This window comes from Cydia amplana, chromosome Z (assembly GCF_948474715.1).
Source record: "Cydia amplana chromosome Z, ilCydAmpl1.1, whole genome shotgun sequence".
Classification (NCBI taxonomy): Eukaryota; Metazoa; Arthropoda; class Insecta; order Lepidoptera; family Tortricidae; genus Cydia; species Cydia amplana.
The window spans coordinates 3,202,902-3,213,960 of NC_086096.1; the positions used below are offsets into that span (position 1 = coordinate 3,202,902).

Genomic DNA, 11,059 nt, shown 5'->3' on the forward strand with positions numbered 1-11,059 from the left:
ATGACTAATGATAATCTGAGAAACAATACATTATAACTTAAAACTTTATGGGAAACAAAGGGACCCCATAGTAGACATATGAGTTACCACTACTTCTTGTAAGTTCTATGTAATGGGGAAGACCGTAATAGGCGACTGGTCTGGCCTAGTGGGTAGTGACCCTGCCTGTGAAGCCGCGGTTCTGGGTTCGAATCCCGGTAAGGGCATTTATTTGTGATAAGGGCAGATATTTGTTCCTGAGTCTTGGGTGTTTTCTATGTATTTATGTATTTGTATATTATCTATATAGTTGTCTGAGTACCCACAACACAAGCCTTCTTGAGCTTACTGTGGGACTTAGTCAATTTGTGTAAGAATGTCCCCTAATATGTACTTATGTATGCATGTATGTATGGGCATGAACTCTCTTATTTGTATAAAGTACACTCAGACAGAAACAAACCGCTTCGCTCTTTCTGCTCTAGAGCTAGAACTAGAAGCGATGAAAAAGCTTGTCATCAGGATTGCCATCTTACCTGATGGTCAATCCTGGTCTCACAAATATCTCAACACGCCTCTATTGTCAGCTTTAGAGTGTGTGTTCAGATATTTTCGGCCGGCCTACAACACAACACCTCGGCCGCTCCGATATATCTGATATTCGCTGTAAAAGCCTCCATTACCGTAATCACTGATGGTTTCAGGTATTGCATGTACTGCGAACGAATCAAACAGTGCCATGGGAAAAGGTTTTTTTTTATTTATATTTGGGCCGATTTTTTTTGTCGATTTTGGGCAGTGAGCTAGGAAGCCGATGGTCCTGGGTTCAAATCCCGGTATTTGTATTTGTATCTATTTGTATTTGTATTTGTAAGGTAAGGGCATTTATTTGTGTGATGAGCATACCTACATATTTGTCTCCAAGTCATGGGTGTTTTGTGTTTTCTATGTATTCAAGTATTTATTTATATGCATATGTAAATATATATATCGTTGTCTGAGTACTCACAACAGAAGCCTTCTTGAGCTTACTGTGGGGCTTATTCAATCTGTGTATAACGTCCTATAATAATTATTTATCAATTAAAAAGTGACGAAAATGAAAAAAAAATAAAATCAAAAGAAAAATAGGCCCATTTAGAGTTAGATATTATGTGAATGTTTATTTGTTTTAACCTGGTTTTAACATTCCATAACATAACATAACAGATTAATCAAATACAAACGAGGACGTGTTTCGGGTAGACGGAAAGTGCAAAAGAAAAAAAAGGCACCCACTCGGCGGATACCGCCCAAACGGAGGTTCGGAGAAATAGGAAGTACGTATTCAAGAAAAAATCAAATTCAAAAAATTTTTAACATAAATCTATAATTATACACATTCTACGTGACAACTACTGGGTCTTTCTACAAAAATCTCATCCCTCGCTGCTCAGAATCTGAAGGCCTACCGCGAACCACGTTCGACATGTTGCCTCCCTGTCACACTTACGTACGAAATTACAAGTGCGACAGAGATGCAACACGTCGTACGTGGTTCGCGGTAGGCCCTCTGACCTGAGGGACGCGACAGTCAGGGCTGTCAACAGCTGCCATGAAGCGTGCCAGCAACTATGAGTTGTTAAAGATTGTGACCTTTCCTGGTTATGTGGATATGTGGCGCCACTTTTAACTGTCACTGTAAAATGCTTACGTATAGCAACAATTTAGTATGCAATTTTTTTAGTTACAATTTATTTCATTTCTACTATTTTATGTCGCAATATAAGCATAATTATTTGGGTGTATCAACTATTTCTTGTTGTAATTCTGTCCAATAGACTCTGACAATACTAGCATAGTTTGTTATAGTATGAATTATCTCAGATGATTTTTTCGGGCTCGAGCACTAATCTGTTAAACAAAAGCCTTTGTTTCTTTTAAGAGCGGTCTTCAGCACGTGCCAAAGTAACCATGTCGTTTAAAAAGCAACTATCGTGATAGTATTATATAAGGTTCAAATTTAACTGACAGCTCATTCTGAGAACAATCAGGGTGGTCTTTGGAGATAACAAAACGTGTTATCTCCAAATGGGTTGTTTCATGAATTTGAACCATATAAATAGAATGATAAATTTGCTTTTTAAACGGGTTTGTTCCCGTTACTTAAGTAGGGTCTATTAGCAGTAAACAGGTGTAAGCACTGCATAAAGGAATGAAATACCTTTTGTTTAATAGACTAGGGCCCCAGCCCGAAAAAATCATCTCAGATAATTCATACTATAGAAGACATTGTACACCACCTTCTTCTGACACGCTTGGTAGACGACCCTCAATCGAAAGGGTTTATAAAACAGCTATCACAAAAAAGCGTGTTTGGTGAATTTAAATGCCTAAAAATCAGGTTTTAAAGAGTGACCCAGGAGAACGTAACCATGGCAACGAGTGATAAGAAAAAGTTGATTCACCCATTTTTTTTATTACTCTTTAAATTTATTATTATAATAATAATATAATTATAATAATAATGTTTGTAGTAGGCACTTTATCACCTTTGTGCGAGAGTAGCCACTACCCACAACAGAAAACCCCGCGACGCTACAAAGAGGTATCGTAAACCTTTCCTAATATCCCAATCCTTATACTGAAATTAGTACATTACGATACAAGTTCGCAATGAGAGGTGAAAAATCTCCTCCCTTCGGTCGTGTTTTAAATCGACACCAGTTGCGAATTACCTATTCGCTACACTAGTCGTACAACGTTTTAAAATTTCGGCATAGATAAGATAAGATAAGATAATGATTTATTTTCTTTAAACATGGTACATTCAGTTGACATAATTGGTATAAATAGGCAGTATCACATGTTTAGCCAAGGGCAGCATGCAAATAGGCTCGTAAAGTGCTAATTACCGCTCCAGTGTAGTAAAGTAACACCATATTATATACTGTAAAATGTATTAAAGACGAGTTAAAGTCAGGTACTTATTTATTCGGATCGCACCGGTAAACTGGGGTTACTTTCATTCATGGGGTAACATTGATCGTCGATTTTTAAACTGTAAGGGAAATGTTTCTGAACGCTTCCATCATGTATTTCTGTATATCCACTAGTCATCACTATTGATCCACTCGAATACTTACATCGAATATTTCAGTCTCGGTAGCGCAGTGGGCCGAACGATGGGCTAGTGATCCAGAGTCGAGAGTTCGAGAGCCTCGACAGCGAAACACGCTAGTGAATTTTTCCACTTGACATTTATTTCTAAACATTCTGGTATCGTTCGCAGACTTAGGGTGGTTTCAGAATAGAATACGCGCCTATAAAATCATTTTCGGAAGCGCGAGTACGCGCGCATAGACCAAATGTAGCGAAATACAGCGTGCTTGTAAGCGCGCCGTAACGCCAAGATTACCGTAAATGCGCAGAAATAACCGCTTGTCTGAAACCGCCCTTAATGTTGAGCAAGTTTACAGTCACGTATAACCTAATTACAGGTGACTCCAGAAATATTATACGAAAGTCTCCAAAGGCTGACAGAGTTTCGGGAGGCAGTTTCCTTCAGGGAGATCTTGGATTATATAAAGGTATCAAAGAAAGGAATCCTTACTTATCTATATTAAAGGCTAGAGCACATCGGCTGCGTGTGCGTAGACGTGCACGTGCGCTAAAATGTTGGAGTCATGCACGCACACGTCACGCAAGCGAGGCGTCTCTCATAAGGATCTGTACCTACATTACATGTACGTGCACTTTTGATTCTTCAATTATCTATTTGTAATTTGTATCATTTATAATCCAGCAATTATTTTGTTTCAGGATACTTACCCGGTTACTCCGAACACGTCGGAGTTAAAACATGAACTGTATCAAAAACTGGTCATAGCGCACAAAGCAGGTAGGTACCTAATAAAATGGGTGAATCAACTTTTTGTTCTTGTTATTCTGTCCTGTCAGCCAGGCGACAATGTCTACTTGCCTAGGTGTTTTCATAAGTCATTCCCATTTACCCTTCCTCATAATTGGCGGCAGTCACGTGGGGCCGAGACAAATGGGAATCCTGCAGCGGTATCATGATCGTGTTTTTATCACCTGTCATGTCATGCGTCACTTTCGCATTTACATAGTACTTACTTGTTATTGTTAGAACGTGCCAGGCATGGTGACAAATGATAAAGAAACGGCCATCATACCCTTCTGGAGCAGATTTTTTCGGGAATAATCATAATTTTAATCATTTATTTGCACATAAAAAGGGTTTTACATAGAGGTGTTCTAAAGTTACATGTCCAAGCTTTTTTAGCTGTTTTTGACAGCATGCAAATGGGTCCTTATAATACACCAAATTTGTACTACATGAGTGTAAGGCCTGAGTGGACGCTCGAGTTGGGCGTGTAACCCTACGCTTACCAGATACAAATTTAGAATTTCCTGACAAAATTCCTGATTTCCGAATATTTTTCCTGACATTCATATTTTTGACGACAGGGGGAGGGGGGGGGGGGTCCAGTTGAGCCTATAGCCGCATCAACGCGGTACACGGCCCTAAAAGTGCAATTGTATTATTTTGGTGATTTAGTAGTTAAATTTAGTCCGATTAAACAAGATGTTTTACCTACATTAATTTTAATCACAGAGGCAGAGGATACTTCTTATTATATTGTTATCTTTGAAAATGCGAATATTAGACATGATTTCGATTTCTAAAACATCTATGTATGTATGCTTGATAAGTTGAGTGGATCTCATATAATAATTTTACGGTTTAGACTCACTTGTTTTACCGTAAAATTATATGTATGTCTCACAACAGTTTAAATTGGATCTCATTTATTATTTTTTTACAATGTTTTTGGATAAATTTAAGTAATTAAAAAGGTACTTTATAAAAAAGTCTATCAATTCTAGTAGGTATGTCGATGAGGACACGAGTGAAACGCGCCGTAGCTATTTGCACACTGATTTATTAACAATAATAGGCCTACCGCGGGATGCGCGGGCGCAGCCGCTGCTAACCATACATACTATCCCTCCACCTTTATTTAACAATAAGTACCTTAAAAGTATTTCTTAAAATCTAAATTAAGTCTAGCTTGCCGCGGTGGCAAGGGTTTTAGGGCATTCGTGTCTTGAGGGTCTGAGTTCCCGGGTTGTTGAGGGGACTGGTCCTCCGGGGTGGCGTAGACACGTTGGTCATCCGCGTTCTCGGATTGGACAGAGCGCTGACCCTCCGTGGATATATTATTACCCTCTTCTCCCTCTGCCGGATGAAAAGTGTCCAAGTGTTTGGGTTCCTCTGGAAGCGCCGGCAAGGTCGGCCTTACGACTGGCTGGCTGACGCTTGTGGAGGCGACGGGACCAGGCACGGGCAGGAATACGGTTGGCCCCTGTGTGCTCGGCGTCATGTGTGTAGTGGGCACCATACATTCCGTAGTGGGTGAATTGGTTTCTTTCCCTTTGTATAAAACAATTTGGTTGATATGTTTTTTTATAACGTTACATGTTTCTTGGTCTTCTATTAAATACAACCGTTGACCTAGTTTATTTGTTATTTTTCCTCTTACCCAGATAAATTTGTTTTTATTAATATATTTCTTATATAATATCTGGTCCTCGATATTAAAATCGGTTCTTTCTGCGCCGCCGTGATAATTAACCTGTGAGGACTGTTTTTCTTTAACCGACGAGGCGAAGTTGGTGGACGAAGACGGCGGTGAGTTTACATTGGTTAATAAGTCTAATCTGGACTTTAACTTTTTACCAAAAACTAACTGCGCTGGTGAAGTACCAGTGGTCGAATGAATTGAATTTCTGTAGTCAAATAAATACTTCATTAATTTAGTGTTAATTTTAGCATTAGTAATATTTGACATCAGTACAGATTTTATACCTTTTTTAATTACTTTTACATAGGTTTCGGCCTGGCCGTTGCTAGCTGGGTGGTACGGCGCGCTCGTTAAATGTGTTATTTTGTTTAGCGAACAGAATTGTTTAAAATCGTCTGACGTAAACGCCGTGCCATTGTCACTCACTATACATTGAGGGGTACCGAATCGAGACATAACTTCGCAGAGCTTCTCAATAACACTATGCGTCGTTGTGTTTGACTTCATATCGAAGCACTCGACCCATTTACTGTAAGCATCCACTATAACCAAATATGAGTGATTATTTATTGGGCCGAGAAAATCGATATGTAACCTTTGAAACGCGTACTCAGGATACGGCCATGGCACTACTGTCACCCTGGGAGGCGAAGGACGTAGCTGAATACATACGTTACAAGCGCCAATGATTCTCTCAATTGCTTGGTCTACACCAGGAAACCAAAATTTCGAACGTATTTCCGCTTTGCACTTAACTATTCCTAGATGCGAACTATGAACTTCCTGCAGAACTTGTTCCCTAAGCGCTAGTGGTATAACAATTTTGTGCCCTCTCATTAAGCACCCGTTCTCAACTGATAATTCGTTTCTGCATAAATGATACGGTTTTAAGTGGTTATCGCTAACTTTTTTCGGCCAACCATTCCTAACAAAGTCACATACCTTTTGCAGCTGACTGTCCTTTAAGGTTTCGCGACGCAAATCGTCAACTGTTAAAGGTAAGCATCCATCTACTACGAAGTTTATATACGCCGCGCGGTCATCGAATTCTTGAGCTATGGTGACGTCACGCCCCGGCGACGACGCGCTGTTGTTAAGTGCAAGTGGCGCGCGCGAGAGATAATCAGCACTATTATTTTCACTTCGCACGTATTCAATAACATAATTGTACGCCGATAAGAAAATTGCGTACCTCTGCAGACGATTTGCTGTGACCTCCGGAATACCTTTTTGTGGTCCAAATATAGACAGTAACGGTTTGTGGTCTGTTCGTAGAACAAACGGCTGCGATCTACCATAAAGATAATGATGAAACCTTTTAATTGCAAAAATTATTCCCGTTGCTTCTCGTTGAATTTGGGAATAGTTTTTTTCGGCATCCCTTAAGACTCGCGAAGCAAAGGAAATGGGCCGTTCAATTCCATCAATACCTATTTGAGACAAGAGACATCCCAGGCCGACCGGTGACGCATCAGCTGTAACAATTATTTTAGCCGAAGGGTCAAAATGCGCTAAAACCTGTTCGGAGGACAACTGCCGCTTAATTGTCTCGAATGCATTTTGATGAATCGGCGTCCACGACCATTTAACATTTTTCCTTATTAGGTCGTATAGAGGGCTTAAAATGCTAGATGCGTCAGGCACAAAGTTACGATAATAGTTAACTGGACCTAAAAAGGACTGTAACTGAGCTACATTCTCCGGTCGCGGTGCCTTACTAATTGCAGCTACCTTTTCTTGCGATTTTGAGATACCTTGTTTATTTATTACATGACCTAAATACGATATCTCATCTTTAAAGAATTCGCATTTGTTTCTTTGCAGCGTCAAGCCGGCGTCCTTGAACCTCGCAAGTACATTATTCAATCTTTGCAGATGCTCTGTCTTGTCGCGTCCCGTTATCAACACGTCATCCAAAAAGCATAATACGCCGTCTAATCCTGCTAACAACGTATTCAAGGCGCGTTGAAAAATAGCCGGAGAACTTGTTAACCCAAATATTAATCTTTTATACTTAAATAGTCCGCGGGTGGTATTTATGCATGTTATGTTATTAGGATCATTTATGGGAAACTGGTTGTAGGCCATAGACATGTCTAACTTCGAAAATTGAACTCCGCCGTGTAATTTCGCGAATAACTCATCTACCGTTGGGAGCGGATAGGTCTCCGCGATCAGCTGTTTATTGATAGTGCGCGAGTAGTCCGCACAGATGCGCACGGAGCCGTCACGTTTTAACACGGGTACAATAGGCGAAGCAAACTCTGAATACTCCACTGGTTCCAAAATACCTAAGCCCACTAACCGATCAATTTCGTTCTCCACTTTACTCTTAAGTGCAAATGCAATTGGACGAGCTTTAGTAAATACGGGTTTTGCGTTATCTTTTAAGTTTAAATTTATCTTGTATTTATTAAAGCAGCCCAGGCGGTCTACAAAAATATCCTTATAGTCAGACAGGGTTTGTTGTACCATGTCGGTATCCGTACAATAATTTATTGATGCGGGAGGAATTCGTGCTAATTCTAGGTCGAATTTCGTGATAAAATCGCGACCTAGGAGCGGTGGTCCACCATCTGTAATCACATAAATGTCCAAATAGATTTCGCGGCCGTCATAGAATATCGGTACATTTATTACGCCCTTACTATCGAATTTCTGTCGCGTGTAGCCGAATAGTTTTTTCTTTGGGGGTAACAATGGCACGTCGCTAAAATAAATTTTATAAGCTTCGTCTGAGATAGCCGAGACAGCCGCCCCACTGTCTATCTGGAATTTAATGAAAATATTGTTTACTTTTATAGTTTCGACCATAGGTGCCCCACCTTCCGAGCGAATATGAAAAAACTCACCGTCATCACTTTCGTTCACCTCCTCCGACTCGATATATTTTACCACCTTGCACATGTTACTTAAATGGCCTTTTGTTTGACACTTTCTACACTTATAATTTCTAAAACGACACTTTGTAGCACTATGTTTGTATCTACCACACACCGAACACTGGACGTCAGACGACGATGCAGACGAGCGCGCAGATGCTTTTTCAATCTGGAACAGACCGCTGGCTTCCGTAGCCACCGGAGCTCCAGCTGGGCCGGCGGCAGCGCCACCGGTGCGAGCAACTCTAATGCTCTCCGCCAAGTCTATCGCCTTACTCAACGTTAGCTCACCGACATTTTGCGCGAATAGCTTTTCACGCTCTCGGCCCGGGAGCATACCCATTACAAATCTATCGAGGATAGCGTCCTCCATATTTTTAAAATCACAGTGCGCGGCGAGGCCCTTCAGACGCGCAGCCCACTGCACGTGACCTTCGCCGGCTTGCTGGGTGGCCGAATAAAAATGGAATCGCTCCACGTACCCGCAGCGTTTTGGCGTAAAATGTGCGTCCAAAATCTTCACCACATCAGAAAATCCTTTTTCTTCTAACGTAGCCGGTAATGCTAAATTACTTGCCAGCCGGTAGGTAGATTCGGCGAGTGCGCTTATCAAGATAGCTCGACGTTTCACTTCCGCTTTATCTGTGTCGTCATTAATATCGTTGGCTATGAACCACTGAGTCAGCCGATTCTTGTAGGTTCTCCACTCCTGGGTTTCATGATTAAAAACCGAAATTAACCCAAAAGTACCAGCCATCGCCGCCACTTAGTAGGTATGTCGATGAGGACACGAGTGAAACGCGCCGTAGCTATTTGCACACTGATTTATTAACAATAATAGGCCTACCGCGGGATGCGCGGGCGCAGCCGCTGCTAACCATACATACTAAATTCAAAAAATTCCTGACATTTTCGTGTTCCGTCCCCATTCCTGATAAAAGGCCAAAATTCCTGACATGTCAGGAAAATTCCTGTCATCTGGTAACCCTAGTGTAGCGGGGCGGGGCGTGCGGCGTGCATGTTAAACAAATGCAAGCGTATAGGAGCGGCCTTAGTGCACGCTGCTCAAATTACTTGGGAGCCCGACGCCATGCTGCACGCCCCGCCGAACGCTCCGCTTCGAGCGTACACTCAGGCCTTAGTGTAAGACTACTCCATGCATGCATGTTCCAGGTATGGTCTGCGTGGACTATCGGGGGCACTTTCGTCTCACCATGAACCTGGAACGGCTGCGACAGGTGCCAAAGCCGGTGCTCACTCTCTTCTGGGAGCTGTACTGCGACACAATGGACCCTCTCACTTTAGGGGTAAGGTGCAGGGGGCAATTTAGACTGCGGGGTCATTTAAACTAATCGATATATCTTCCATGTTTTACATTATTAACTGTCACACACAACACATCTTTTGCGGTCAACGGGTAGTAATGTAGATTTTGATTGATTCGAAATATACGGTTTTGCGGCAAAAACGGCCGGATCTTTTTTTTACGTTAACATAGAAGTTTGATTTTCTCACAGCTTCAGGGGACTGTAGACCTGAATGTATGTATGGTTTTAATTTCAACTCGATACCTCCACGCGTTCCCGAGATATTGACAGACAGACAGACAGACGGACGAACAGACGGACGGAGGAACGGACTGACGGACGGACGGACAAAAAGTGATCCTATAAGGGTTCCGTTTTTTTCCTTTTGAGGTACGGAACTTAGCTTCTAGTGGTAATATAAGGTATCTTAGAACCCTGACACTCGCCAAGTCACCCGCCATTGGATACGACAAATGGTCAAAAGGTAAAAAATAACTGTGACATTTCAGAAGCGCCGTGACCCTAAACGAAAAGTTGACAAGAAGGATGACGACAGTGACAGCTCCTTGCCGTCAGATACATACCCGTAAAACTAGAGTTACGATTTTATATCAAGAATGAATGAAATGTGGCGTTCTCAAGCAGAAGGTAACTTATTGTCAGTAAATTAAATTTAAAATTTAAACCCATTAAGATATTAATTATTTCTAACCATATTACATATATGTCAAAAATGCCTTACATCATTTTGAAAAAGAGCTGATACTCTTTAAACTGCTGGACCGATTTTTATCAAATACTAGCGACCCGCCCCGGCTTCGCACGGGTAACGCATAACTTAACAAATTATACACTTAAACCTTCCTCAAGAATCACTATATTGATAGGTGAAAACCGTATGAAAATCCGCTCAGTAGTTTTTGAGTTTATCGCGAAGATACCTACATGCATTCAAACAGGCAGACGCAGCGGGGGACTTTGTTTTATAACCCTCGTAAGGCCAATGTGCATTACAATGTACATTCTGCTTCAATCTAGTTAGAACCTTTCAAAAACTACATAAGGTTGCATTTGTTTAATTGTTTTCTAAAACAAACGAAAGTCACCCTTATCTTTATACAAACAATCTCAAATTAAAAAATAGGGATACTTTGTAAGGCCTTACAAAGTTTCCCTAGGTGTAGTGATGTTAGCTACGAGTATTAAGAACCAGGGATGTTGCGAATATCCGCATCCGCATCCGCAACCGCGGAACTTCCGCATTATTTTCAACATCCGCATCTGCATCCGCATCCGCATAAAA

General features: G+C 41.3%; 2 protein-coding genes across 2 annotated transcripts; one reads left to right on the forward strand and one right to left on the reverse strand.

Moving 5' to 3' along the window:
• Positions 1-2,485: 2,485 nt before the first annotated feature.
• LOC134661731 (uncharacterized) lies at positions 2,486-10,346 on the forward strand. Its single transcript, XM_063517912.1, has 5 exons — positions 2,486-2,566; positions 3,459-3,548; positions 3,781-3,859; positions 9,623-9,756; positions 10,266-10,346. Exons 1-5 carry the CDS (start codon positions 2,486-2,488, stop codon positions 10,344-10,346), a joined length of 465 nt encoding a protein of 154 aa, XP_063373982.1.
• LOC134661575 (uncharacterized protein K02A2.6-like) lies at positions 5,019-9,332 on the reverse strand. The gene has a single exon (XM_063517703.1). It carries the CDS (start codon positions 9,204-9,206, stop codon positions 5,019-5,021), a length of 4,188 nt encoding a protein of 1,395 aa, XP_063373773.1. The 5' UTR covers positions 9,207-9,332.
• Positions 10,347-11,059: the final 713 nt, after the last annotated feature.